Here is a 13,959-nt window from a genome sequence, read left to right as displayed (position 1 = left end):
CTTGACACAAACCGGTGCGCCTGGCACCTACTACCATACCCCGTTCAAAGAAACTTACAAATGTTTTCTTGTCCATTCACCCTCTGAATGGCACACATACAAAATCCATGTCTCAATTGTCTCAAGGCTTAAAAATCCTTCTTTAACCAGTCTCCTCCCCTTCATCTACACTGATTGAAGGGGATTTAACCAGTGACATCAATAAGGGATCATAGCTTTCACCTTGATTCACCTGGTCAGTCTTTGTCATGGAAAGAGCAGGTGTTCCTAATGTTTTGTACACTCAGTGTATGTTGTATAGATTGTGTAAATGATGTGTATATTACATTGTCTGTATTCTGTTTATTGTTGTCACCAACATTTCGCCAGGTCAAATTCCTGGTACATGTTAATGTCGTGGTGAATAAAGGGGATTCTCATTCTGATTTTGACAGGGATGGGGACAGACAGTTCCATTGGAGGGATGGCCTGCAGGACCTACTGGGGACCATCCAGGACACGTCCTTTAACCGGGCCTACAGGAACAGTATCAAGGACGCCCAGTCCAAGGTGCTCCGATCCACCTCCTTCAGACGCAGGGGCCTGGGAATCAGCGCCAGCGGTAGCGTCAACCCCCCTCCTGGTGTCAACGACTCCTCTCCCGTCCCCGCCAAGCACTTCTCTCTGGAGAAGAAGGCCCCCAAGACCAGCCCCAAACCCTCCACTACCGCCCCAGCCTCCGCCCCAGCCACCTCCACTCACAACCCCAAAGAAAGGCTCACGATCACCGTCCCAGACCCAGACCCAGACCCAGCTCCAGCCACCTTTCCCTCTCCTCACACCCCCAAAGAAAGGCACGTTGTCACCCCGGAGCCCGAGAGGTTCAGTCCCCCAGAGCTCCCCAGCGTCCTGGCCGTGGGCCCACCAGTCCCGGCCCGTATCGGGGGGCGTAAGAGGCTCACCATGGAGCAGAAGAAGAGGTCCTACTCCGAGCCTGAGAACATGCACGAGGTGAGTCAAAGTATCCAGGATGCCATCTCCTGCTGTTTTGCCCTTAAGCAAGGCACTTAAAAGGTAGACTCAGTGAGATGACGTCGCAACGAACAGCACCGCAGATATTGAGATGAGCGCGATACAAGACTTCGCTCTTACGCTGCTACAACGTGGTAGCTACGGGACCAAAACAGCGGAGAAGTTTAGCCTCAGGCTTCAACACTCTGAGTTGTTGTTGTTGTTGCGGAAATTCACCCACTATGTGTTTACGTGCACTCCATTCAGGGTGCACTGCACTGCGGCTGACCCTGTGCCTCCAAACCCTTGGGTGTGTGTGTCTCAGGGGGTTGGGTTAGAAAGCAAGAGACACATTTCTGTTTTCTGCAAGGTAATGGACAATAAAGGTTTCCTGTTCTTCTTGTTCTTCTTGTTCTTGTTCTTCTAGGTGGGGTTGGAGTCTGACCCAAGGAGTAGTGCCCAGCACCAAGAGTTCCCGTTCCCAGGCACAGAGACCAGCGTGGCGGACCGCAGGAGGATGTTTGAGATGGCAGCCAGTCGCAGCCTGAGCTCCAGCTCCCAGACTCCCCAGGGCCTCCAGATCTCCCAGACTCCCCAGGGCCTCCAGATCTCCCAGGCAAGTCTAGCCGTGTCCCGGCCAGAGCTCCGGCAGCTGCAGCAGGACGCCCTGGCCGACTACATGGAGAGGAAGAGAGGCTGGAGGACAGACAGGGACAGGGACAGGTCAGAGGGAGGGAGAGTCCACCGTGACCGGCCTCACAGCGTCTACCTGCAGCCCTTTACAGACACCCGGAGTGTTTCCTCAACCTCCACCACCAGTCTAGCCTCTCTCCAGGAGCCCCTTGGCCAAGACAGCAGCCTCTCTGGTGGGGGAAGGCTCTGCTCCACCCTGCCTCCTGGCCTCCGGGGATTCTATCCAGGCAGGGTCACTGCACCACGCGTCCAGGCCAAGGCCCCTGCCTCTATCTCCACCACCCACCCAGACACCTCGGGATTCCACAGGCTACTGGAGGGAGAGCTGCCCAGATCCAGCCTTGGTAGAGAAGACCCATCCCAGGCCACAGCCCAGGCCTATGAGGCTCTCCGGAGCCAGGAGTTTTTCGTGCGAGGCGATGGAGCCTTTGAGAGGGCTGCTCCAGCCCGGAGCTCTTGCAAGTCGGTCTCTGCGGAGGACCTGCTGGAGCGCTCTGAGAGTCCTGCACCCCAGCACTTCAGATCCCGCTCCTCACCCTCTGGCGAGAGGCTCAATCAGGTAGAGTGCACTACGCTCTCTGTTTTACACTTTGTAGACTTCTTTACTGATCTAGTACAAGACAAAACAAAGGTACACCATTTATTTTGTGTGTGAATGCAGCTGTAGCATCAACTGTAAGTGGTGCTCGTCTTAGGTTAGCTCATTTTAGGTCTTACATTTACATTTTAGTCATTTAGCAGACGCTCTTATCCAGAGCGACTTACAGTTAGTGAGTGCATACATTTTCATACTGGCCCCCCGTGGGAAACTAACCCACAACCCTGGCGTTGCAAGTGCCATGCTCTACCAACTGAGCTACAGGGGACGTCTTAGGTCTTAGGTTAGCTCATCTTAGGTCTTAGATCTTAGGTTAGCTCATCTTAGGTCTTAGGTTAGCTCATCTTAGGTCTTAGATCTTAGGTTAGCTCATCTTAGGTCTTAGGTTAGCTCATCTTAGATCTTAGGTTAGCTCATCTTAGGTCTTAGGTCTTAGGTTAGCTCATCTTAGGTCTTAGGTCTTAGGTTAGCTCATCTTAGGTCTTAGATCTTAGGTTAGCTCATCTTAGGTCTTAGGTCTTGGGTTAGCTCATCTTAGGTCTTAGATCTTAGGTTAGCTCATCTTAGGTCTTAGGTCTAAGGTTAGCTCATCTTAGGTCTTAGATCTTAGGTTAGCTCATCTTAGGTCTTAGATCTTAGGTTAGCTCATCTTAGGTCTTATGTCTTAGGTTAGCTCATCTTAGGTCTTAGGTTAGCTCATCTTAGGTCTTAGATCTTAGGTTAGCTCATCTTAGGTCTTATGTCTTAGGTTAGCTCATCTTAGGTCTTAGATCTTAGGTTAGCTCATCTTAGGTCTTAGGTCTTAGGTAAGCTCATCTTAGGTATTAGATCTTAGGTTAGCTCATCTTAGGTCTTAGGTCTTAGGTAAGCTCATCTTAGGTCTTAGATCTTAGGTTAGCTCATCTTAGCTTGGTGGTTCCAGCTAAAGCAGCTGATGCCTTCCTGCTGTGTGACCTGACTGACTGTGTCTGAGCTGGGGTTGGTGTCTGAGCTGGGGTTGGTGTCTGAGCTGGGGTTGATGTCTGAGCTGGGGTTGGTGTCTGAGCTGGGGTTGGTGTCTGAGCTGGGGTTGGTGTCTGAGCTGGGGTTGGTGTCTGAGCTGGCCTGGCTGGGAGCAGGCACATAAACCAAGGGCTGGATGATGAGTGTCCCAGGGGTGACAGGGCGGGTCTATATAGTGACCTAACCCTGAGGGGTGACAGGGCGGGTCTATATAGGGACCTAACCCTGAGGGGTGACAGGGCGGGTCTATATAGTGACCTAACCCTGAGGGGTGACAGGGCGGGTCTATATAGTGACCTAACCCTGAGGGGTGACAGGGCGGGTCTATATAGGGACCTAACCCTGAGGGGTGACAGGGCGGGTCTATATAGGGACCTAACCCTGAGGGGTGACAGGGCGGGTCTATATAGCGACCTAACCCTGAGGGGTGACAGGGCGGGTCTATATAGGGACCTAACCCTGAGGGGTGACAGGGCGGGTCTATATAGTGACCTAACCCTGAGGGGTGACAGGGCGGGTCTATATAGCGACCTAACCCTGAGGGGTGACAGGGCGGGTCTATATAGTGACCTAAACCTGAGGGGTGACAGGGCGGGTCTATATAGTGACCTCCATAGAGATAAATAGTTAAATAAGTTTATCTCTGTGGTGACCCTCGCCCCTCGCCCCTCGCCCCTCGCCCCTCTCCCCTCGCCCCTCGCCCCTCGCCCCTCGCCCCTCGCCCCGGCCTGGCCAGCAGCTCCACAGACAGGAAATACCCCAGATCCTCTGACTTCCTGTGTGGTGCCACTGGTCCAGGGCTGGCAGAACACTGACTGATCACAGACTGATAAGACAAACACACACACACACATACACACACACATAAACACTCACACACACACACATAAACACTCACACACACACAGCAGTGGGCCAGGGAGGAGCAAGCTATAGATACAGTTGAAGTCGTAAGTTTACATACATTTAGGTTGGAGTCATTAAAACTCATTTTTCAACAACTCTACAAATTTCTTGTTAACAAACTATGGTTTTGGCAAGTTGGTTAGGACATCTACTTTGTGCATGACACAAGTAATTTTTCCAACAATTGTTTACAGACAGATTATTTCACTTATAATTCACTGTATCACAATTCCAGTGGGTCAGAAGTTTACATACACTAAGTTGACTGTGCCTTTAAACAGCTTGGAAAATTCCAGAAAATGATGTCATGGCTTTAGAAGCTTCTGATAGGCTAATTGACATAATTTGAGGCCTACCTTCAAACTCAGTGCCTCTTTGCTTGACATCATGGGAAAATCAAAAGAAATCAGCCAAGACCTCAGAAAAAAAATTGTAGACCTCCACGTCTGGTTTATCCTTGGGAGCAATTTCCAAACGCCTGAAGATACCACGTTCATCTGTACAAACAATAGTACGCAAGTGTCCATAAAATGTACATAGTATGTATAAGCATGAAGTAGAGGCCTAAGCATTGTTGTTCACTAGTTTACTCAAATTAGGGAAGGGATGGTTGGGTTGGAAAGTAATAAAGGGAAATATATATATTTTTAAAGGATATGTATGTATATATATATGTATGTATATGCGTATATGTATGTATGTGTATGTATGTGATCTACACCCTAAAAAAATAAAAATAAAAAATAAATAAAAAATTGTACGCAAGTATAAACACCATGGGACCACGCAGCCGTCATACCGCTCAGGAAGGAGACGCGTTCTGTCTCCTAGAGATGAACGTACTTTGGTGCGAAAAGTGCAAATCAATCCCAGAACAACAGCAAAGGACCTTGTGAAGATGCTGGAGGAAACAGGTACAAAAGTATCTATATCCACAGTAAAACGAGTCCTATATCGACATAACCTGAAAGGCCGCTCAGCAAGGAAGAAGCCACTGCTCCAAAACCGCAATAAAAAAGCCAGACAACGGTTTGCAACTGCACATGGGGACAAAGATCGTACTTTTGGGAGAAATGTCCGCTGGTCTGATGAAACAAAAATAGAACTGTTTGGCCATAATGACCATCGTTATGTTTGGAGGAAAAAGAGGGTAGCTTGCAAGCAGAAGAACACCATCCCAACCGTGAAGCACAGGGGTGGCAGCATCATGCTGTGGGGGTGCTTTGCTGCAGGAGGGACTGGTGCACTTCACAAAATAGATGGCATCATGAGGAAGGAAAATTATGTGGATATATTGAAGCAACATCTCAAGACAGTCAGGAAGTTAAAGCTTGGTCACAAATGGATCTTCCAAATGGACAATGACCCCAAGCATACTTCCAAAGTTGTGGCAAAATGGCTTAAGGACAACAAAGTCAAGGTATTGGAGTGGCCATCACAAAGCCCTGACCTTAATCCTATAGAACATTTGTGGGCAGAATTGAAAAAGCGTGTGCGAGCAAGGAGGCCTACAAACCTGACTCAGTTACACCAGCTCTGTCAGGAGGAATGGGCCAAAATTCACCCAACTTATTGTGGAAAGCTTGTGGAAGGCTACCCGAAACGTTTGACCCATGTTAAACAATTTAAAGGCAATGCTACCAAATACTAATTGAGTGTATGTAAACTTCTGACCCACTGGGAATGTGATGAAAGAAATAAAACCTGAAATAAATCATTCTCTCTACTATTATTCTGACATTTCACATTCTTAAAATAAAGTGGTGATCCTAACTGACCTAAGACCGTTTTTACTAGGATTAAATGTCAGGAATTGTGAAAAACTGAGTTTAAATGTATTTGGCCAAGGTGTACGTAAACTTTCGACTTCAACTGTAAGTATGATTGTCTTTAGAAGCTCCCTTCGGGCCACAGCAGCTGTTAGGTCAGTAAGGCCGGTCAGGAAACCACCGCTGGGTCCTGAGGATGGATGGTTATCAAAAAGTCCTTTATCTCCCAGAGCGATTACAGCTAGAAATAACCACTGTCTCTCACTCTGTGGGAATGAATAAAACTGCTTTATCATGGGTAGAAATGAAAGAGTTTTGTAATATATATATATTCCTCTCTTTTTCCACTACCATAATAATAATTGTTGAAAACAGAAAGACAGCTGAAGCAAACACACACAGCCTATAGGACAGGGTTCCCCAAATTGAGGCCCGTGGGTGTTTTTATTTGGCTCCCCAAGTTATCTGAGCAAGAAATAAAATATATATATATATATATATCATTGTTTGCCATAAAATACTGTAAAAACACCAGGAAATCAGCTCCAAGTGATTTTAACTTTGGAAATCTGTTCCCAACTATCCCCACGCATAATAGAGAGATGTGATCGTATACAAATGTAAGCAAGGTTCGAAATGATTGTTTTAGTCTAACAATATATCGGTTAGGGCTTCTTGCAGTCAATTTGCAGTCTACAAATTATTTGTAATTATGTTCTGGCCCCCTGACCATCCGCTCAAGAAAAAATCGTCCCGAGGCTGAATCTAGTTGATAATCCCTACGATAGAATAACCTCTCAGAGGTCCTGCAGTGTACTGTAGTAAATGTAGCTATGCTCTCTGAGGTCCTGCAGTATAGGGTTGGGCAGTATCCAGATTTTCATATCGTCATATCGTCCTTCCCTTACCCGGTATTACCGGCTTGGTACACAAGGGGGCGCCAAAAACACAAAGCCCATTGGGCGTCTATTACCAGAATGCAAACAAAGCTGGAAGCTGCTAGCTAAATATGCTAACGAGCGCAAACTAAAATAAATGAATTGCAAAGACAGGCAATCCAGCGCATAAAGTTATACATATATAGGTAGGAGCTACCGAATGTCATTTTTGGTGAGTTTGGACATTTACAAGCGAATGTGAACGAGAGACATTGTGCATAATGAACAAAGTTTTGACGCATGCTTGTCTGAAGGAAGAACAGCACTGGCTCTGAAGCAGCATGTCTACAGGCTGTGTCTGTCTGGAGTCGCTAGGGCAACGGGCTTGCCTGCTCTGCTCTGCTTGGAGAAGAGAGGGGGAGGAGCAGACAGGACAAAAACAGAGAGGAGAAAAAAATGGAAGGAAATGAAGATATCAGTGGCAGCTGGACAGATAACTCATCCAATGGGCTTTGACTTCTCAAACACAACAGAATGCTAACGCAATATGATGTCCTGTCACCTTATTAATTCAGCCACTTACTTAGATAACAAGTTAAACGTAGGAAAAATATATAAAACACATAAGATATATCTTGCTGCGTTTCGTAAACTCAGATCTAAAATGCTTCTTAATGTTATTTCAGCTCGGTATCAGACTAATGTTGTGCTTCAGTTGCACTTTAAACTGGGATGAGAATTCACGTATGGGCAGAGTATCAGCAGAAAGCGCTCTGACTGATGTGGAGCGACTTTTATCTGTTGTAACCAGCCTATTTTTCTCCAGTAAAATGCTACATTAACTTTAAGCAAAACGTTAGGAAATGTAGCTGGCTACATTATTTCTATGATAGGCCTAAACATTAGAAATATGATGGCAAAAAAAAGACGTTTTTTTTTTTTGCAAAAAAAGACGTTGCTTTTTCATTTGTAAGCTCATTTACTTGTGCGACTGCCAGACAAATAGCATTGCACTTCTGTTGTCATCTGATGAAAATGAAGCTATTTTATGCCGAATGTGTTGCACTAATGTAAAATCTGTGAAGGAAAACTATAGTTGCACGTCCCTGATCACGCTATTGAAGCAAAAATACACTGTTGACTTTCATTATAAAACGCGACCCCTGTTAATACACAGCTGGACTCACCTGCTCCCGCTTTCTCCCGTTGTACTATTTACAAACAAACACGTGACTGGCTCAACAGTGCTGGGGAACTACGGTAAGGTTCATAATGTAAAATAATCTGACAGATGAAATGAAGAACGCGACCTGCTTTATCTCCTAACACATTGCACAAGTTGACTGCAGGTATTAACTTAAATATTCAAATGTATTGAAAAACTTCAAAGAAATCGTGTAAAAAAATTAAAAAATACATCCCATGGCTATTTCTAAATACCCGGTGTACGGTATATACGGTATACTGGCCAAGCCTAAATGTAGCTATGCTCTCAGGGGTCCTGCAGTATACTGTAGTAAATGTAGTCGTGTATGTATTTAGGATCTCAAAGGGGGATCTTGTGACTGCTTCTCACAGAACCCATACCAGTCAGGACACACACACACACACACACACACACACACACACACACACACACCACGTAATTAACTCTTAGGGTAGGTGTTGATTCAGGGGAACACATATGACAGGCACTCATTAGCAATATAGCCTAGTCGTTAGCTGGGTGAGTTGGCGGCCCGCGCAGTGATGTGGGCTGGTGTGGATAAAATGCCAGGGCCGAATTCTTGTCCCAGTCCGCCCCTGGGTTGACCTTATCCTCCTCCTCTCACCAAGTAAACTCTCTCTCTCTCTCTCTCTCTCTCTCTCTCTCTCTCTCTCTCTCTCTCTCTCTCTCTCTCTCTCGCTCTTTCCTTCTCTCTTTCTCTCCCTCTCTCTCTCTCGCTCTTTCCTTCTCTCTTTCTCGCTCTCTCGCTCTTTCTTCTCTCTTCTCTCTCTCTCTCTCTCTCTCTCTCTCTCTCTCTCTCTCTCTCTCTCTCTCTCTCTCTCTCTCTCTCTCTCTCTCTCTCTCTCTCTCTCTCTCGCTCTCTCTCTCTCTCTCGCTCTCTCTTTCCTTCTCTCTATCTCTGTCTCTCTCTCTCTTTCCTTCTCTCTATCTCTCCCTCTCTCTCTCTCACTCTCTCTCTCTGTCCCTCTCTCATTCCAGGACTTCATGGCAGGAGGAGATCAGAGGATGTTTGGGATCTACTCTACTGAGCCCAGGCATTTCACAAACAACGACAACAACAGGTCTGTTTCCATATAGATAGCACCCTATTCCCTAATATAGTGCACTACTTTTGACCAAGGCCCATAGGGCTCTGGTCAAAAATAGGGTACCACTTTAATTTCAATGAACTATCTACCAACCCTAACCTTTAACCCTTATCCTAGCCCTAACCCTAAACTTAACCCTAGCCTTAACCTTAACCTTTAACCCTTATCCTAACCCTAAACTTAACCCTAGCCCTAACCTTAACCTTTAACCCTTATCCTAACCCTAAACTTAACCCTAGCCCTAACCTTAACCTTTAACCCTTATCCTAACCCTAAACTTAACCCTAGCCCTAACCCTAACCTTTAATCCTTATCCTAACCCTAAACTTAACCCTAGCCCTAACCTTAACCTTAACCCTTATCCTAACCCTAAACTTAACCCTAGCCCTAACTCTAACCTTAACCCTTATCCTAACCCTAAACTTAACCCTAGCCCTAACCTTAACCCTTATCCTAACCCTAAACTTAACCCTTATCCTAACCCTAAACTTAACCCTAGCCCTAACCTTAACCTTAACCCTTATCCTAACCCTAAACTTAACCCTAGCCCTAACCTTAACCTTAACCCTTATCCTAACCCTACACTTAACCCTAGCCCTAACCTTAACCTTAACCCTTATCCTAACCCTAAACTTAACCCTAGCCCTAAACCTAACCCTAACCCTTATCCTAACCCTAGCCCTAACTACACTGCTCAAAAAAATAAAGGGAACACTTAAACAACACATCCTAGATCTGAATGAATGAAATAATCGTATTAAATACTTTTTTCTTTACATAGTTGAATGTGCTGACAACAAAATCACACAAAAATGATCAATGGAAATCAAATGTATCAACCCATGGAGGTCTGGATTTGGAGTCACCCTCAAAATTAAAGTGGAAAACCACACTACAGGCTGATCCAACTTTGATGTAATGTCCTTAAAACAAGTCAAAATGAGGCTCAGTAGTGTGTGTGGCCTCCACGTGCCTGTATGACCTCCCTACAACGCCTGGGCATGCTCCTGATGAGGTGGCGGATGGTCTCCTGAGGGATCTCCTCCCAGACCTGGACTAAAGCATCCTCCAACTCCTGGACAGTCTGTGGTGCAACGTGGCGTTGGTGGATGGAGCGAGACATGATGTCCCAGATGTGCTCAATTGGATTCAGGTCTGGGGAACGGGCGGGCCAGTCCATTGCATCAATGCCTTCCTCTTGCAGGAACTGCTGACACACTCCAGCCACATGAGGTCTAGCATTGTCTTGCATTAGGAGGAACCCAGGGCCAACCACACCAGCATATGGTCTCACAAGGGGTCTGAGGATCTCATCTCGGTACCTAATGGCTCTGCTGTAGCCGGCCGCAACCGGGAGACCAATGGGGCGGCGCACAATTGGCCCAGCGTCGTCCAGGGTAGGGGTGGGAATGGCCGGCAGGGAGGTAGCTCAGTTGGTAGAGCATGGCGTTTGCAACGCCAGGGTTGTGGGTTCGATTCCCACGGGGAGCCAGTATGAAAATTAAAAAAAGAATAATGTATGCACTAACTGTAGGTCGCTCTGGATAAGAGCGTCTGCTAAATGACGTAAATGTAAATGTAAAATGTAATGGCAGTCAGGCTACCTCTGGCGAGCACATGGAGGGCTGTGCGGCCCCCCAAAGAAATGCCACCCCACACCATGACTGACCCACCGCCAAACCGGTCATGCTGGAGGATGTTGCAGGCAGCAGAACGTTCTCCACGGCGTCTCCAGACTCTGTCACGTCTGTCACATGTGCTCAGTGTGAACCTGCTTTCATCTGTGAAGAGCACAGGGCGCCAGTGGCGAATTTGCCAATCTTGGTGTTCTCTGGCAAATGCCAAACGTCCTGCACAGTGTTGGGCTGTAAGCACAACCCCCACCTGTGGACGTCGGGCCCTCATACCACCCTCATGGAGTCTGTTTCTGACCGTTTGAGCAGACACATGCACATTTGTGGCCTGCTGGAGGTCATTTTGCAGGGCTCTGGCATTGCTCCTCCTGCTCCTCCTTGCAGAAAGTTGGAGGTAGCGGTCCTGCTGCTGGGTTGTTGCCCTCCTACGGCCTCCTCCACGTCTCCTGATGTACTGGCCTGTCTCCTGGTAGCGCCTCCATGCTCTGGACACTACGCTGACAGACACAGCAAACCTTCTTGCCACAGCTCGCATTGATGTGCCATCCTGGATGAGCTGCACTACCTGAGCCACTTGTGTGGGTTGTAGACTCCGTCTCATGCTACCACTAGAGTGAAAACACCGCCAGCATTCAAAAGTGACCAAAACATCAGCCAGGAAGCATAGGAACTGAGAAGTGGTCTGTGGTCACCACCTGCAGAACCACTTCTTTATTGGGGGTGTCTTGCTAATTGCCTATAATTTCCACCTGTTGTCTATTCCATTTGCACAACAGCATGTGACATTTATTGTCAATCAGTGTTGCTTCCTAAGTGGACAGTTTGATTTCACAGAAGTGTGATTGACTTGGAGTTACATTGTGTTGTTTAAGTGTTTCCTTTATTTTTTTGAGCAGTGTATAACCCTAACCCTTATTCTAAACCTAACCGTAACCTTAGCAAGCAGTTGCTTATCAACAGATAGTTTGTTGATAGTATGACCATCTGTAGAGCGTCTACGACTATCCAGATAAAGTGACCAACAGTAGTGCACTATAAAGGGAGTAGGGTGATGGGCTCTGGTTAAAAGTAGTGCACTATGAAGGGAATAGGGTACCATGGGACATTATTCTTTTAAACGCAGAAAATCTGGTGTTTCTATGTCAAACAGTTTTGTTACATTTCAGTCTTCTGTGATGTATATAAAGTGTAATATTGGGATGCAAACTCAAAATTGAATACATTTCAACTCCATATCTAACATGGTACAGGGGTCTTCTTTTTTTATGCCCATAACCATGTGTGTGAGGTGTATACTTTAGTTTCAAAGTAGATTTGTTTAATAATAATAAATAATAATATGCCATTTAGCAGACGCTTTTATCCAAAGCGACTTACAGTCATGCCATGAAACACTGTGTGACTCTGATTTAGACTGTTTGGGAAAGAGAGGTAACATGCCATGTGTGTGTGTGTGTGTATGTGTGTGTGTGTGTGTGTGTGTGCGTGCTTGCCTCCTCTGTGTGTATTGCAGATCTATGGACGACCAGCATTCTGACAGACCCGTCTCTGCCTCCCAGTCCCAATCTCAGTCCCAGTGTGTAGAGACCCGCTACCTGCTGAGCCAAAGCCCGTCCCAAAGCAACACCCCCGTGATGAGGAGAGAGAGACAGAGGAACCCCGACCACCAGCGGGCCCTTAGTGCCTCCAGCCTGGCTGCCTCTGTAGGTCTCCCCTGCCCCTTCTCTCCCCCGGGGACCAGCCCTACTACCAGCCTGGACTGGCAGGTATGTCAGTCTGTCTGTCTGTCTGTCTGTCTGTCTGTCTGTAAAATCAAGTCAACTCAGAGTTTATTTGAAGTGCATTTAACAGGGGTCACAACACACTTTACAAAATTCAAAAGAGGAACAGGGGAACACCATCATCAACAAAACAAAACAGGTCAAACATTGAGGAGCAGATAGTCCATCCTGTCTGAAGTTTGTCCTGGGATATATGTTGTAATACTGTCTGAAGTATGTCCTGGGATGTGTTTGGAGGGTTAATATAATTGGAGGGTTTATATAATTGGAGGGTGTATATAATTGGAGGGTTTATATAATTGGAGGGTTTATATAATTGGAGGGTTTATATAATTGGAGGGTGTATATAATTGGAGGGTTTATATAATTGGAGGGTTTATATAATTGGAGGGTTGTCTGTCTTTTTATGTATTTGTATATGTATGCCAAGAATGCCTGTGTCGTTGCCAGAAAAATGTCCCTATGGAGAAAATAAGTATTAATTAATTAATTCATCCATCCATTAATTCATCCATCCATTCATCCATTCAGGCCAGTGAGAGGTTGAGCCAGGCCAACCTGGATGCCATAGCCTTCCCCACCCTGCTGCAGACCGCCACTCCCAGGAACATGTCCCCAGAGGTCCAGGTTCACCCAGAGGTCAGGAGAAGCCCCACAGCACATCTACAGCATGGCATGGCCCAGGGCCAGAACCAGAACCAGGGTCTGCAGACCAGGACCAGACAGGGCTCTTCAGACACCAGCCCCTCAGAGGAGACCCTGAAAGACTTCCCCAGAGAGAAAGATGGGCCCTGCCCTCAAGCTTCAGCCAATAACCCAAAGACCACCCCACCCCCCATCCTGCCAAAAGCCTCCCCACCAGCACCCCCATCTAAAACCTCCCACAGACCACACACCCTGTTCTCCCTCCGCATCTCAGAGTCCACTCTGCAGGAGACCTCGGCCCTACAAGTAGCTCCACCCCTAGCCCCTCCCACAATCTCCCTACAGGACTATGGCGAGGTGTTCCTCCAGGAGCCGGCCCCTCCCTCCCCTCCTCCCCGTCCCCCCATCAGGGAGACGGATATCACAGAGGACTTCCCCCCCCCTCCTCCCCCTCTCCTGCCCCCCTCCTCACCCCCAGACGGAGAGGAGGAAGAGGAGCGTAGGGAGAATCATCATCGACCTGGGCTACAGCACCTCAACAGGTACACACGACCCTGGCTCCCACTAACACACATCACGGCACAATAACAATGAATGGTGCATTCCAGAGAGCCATATTACTGTACTGTATATGTATATGATCTAATGTAAAGGGACATAGTAACACTGAAAATATTCTAATCATCAATGTTAAAGCTTAGAAAAACCTAGACCGTTTATCCATCCAGTGTTGTGAACCGCTTGTCT

The 13,959-nt window shown here is 47.0% G+C and overlaps 1 protein-coding gene across 1 annotated transcript in view; it reads left to right on the top strand.

Annotated features, from left to right (window-relative positions):
• LOC311136162 (protein Shroom3-like) overlaps positions 1-13,959 on the top strand; it is a 116,433-nt gene that overhangs the window by 86,141 nt on the left and 16,333 nt on the right. The window contains exons 9-13 of the mRNA XM_084170253.1: positions 435-990; positions 1,418-2,242; positions 9,043-9,125; positions 12,300-12,552; positions 13,099-13,754. Coding sequence (XP_084026379.1) covers positions 435-990; positions 1,418-2,242; positions 9,043-9,125; positions 12,300-12,552; positions 13,099-13,754 — 2,373 coding nt within the window. The remainder of the gene's footprint in view (positions 1-434; positions 991-1,417; positions 2,243-9,042; positions 9,126-12,299; positions 12,553-13,098; positions 13,755-13,959) is intronic.

This window comes from Coregonus lavaretus (assembly GCF_964263955.1).
Source record: "Coregonus lavaretus genome assembly, chromosome: 10".
In the NCBI taxonomy this organism is placed as follows: domain Eukaryota; kingdom Metazoa; phylum Chordata; class Actinopteri; order Salmoniformes; family Salmonidae; genus Coregonus; species Coregonus lavaretus.
The sequence above is the reverse complement of the archived record's forward strand: the minus strand, read 5'-3'. Positions and strand labels throughout refer to the sequence as shown.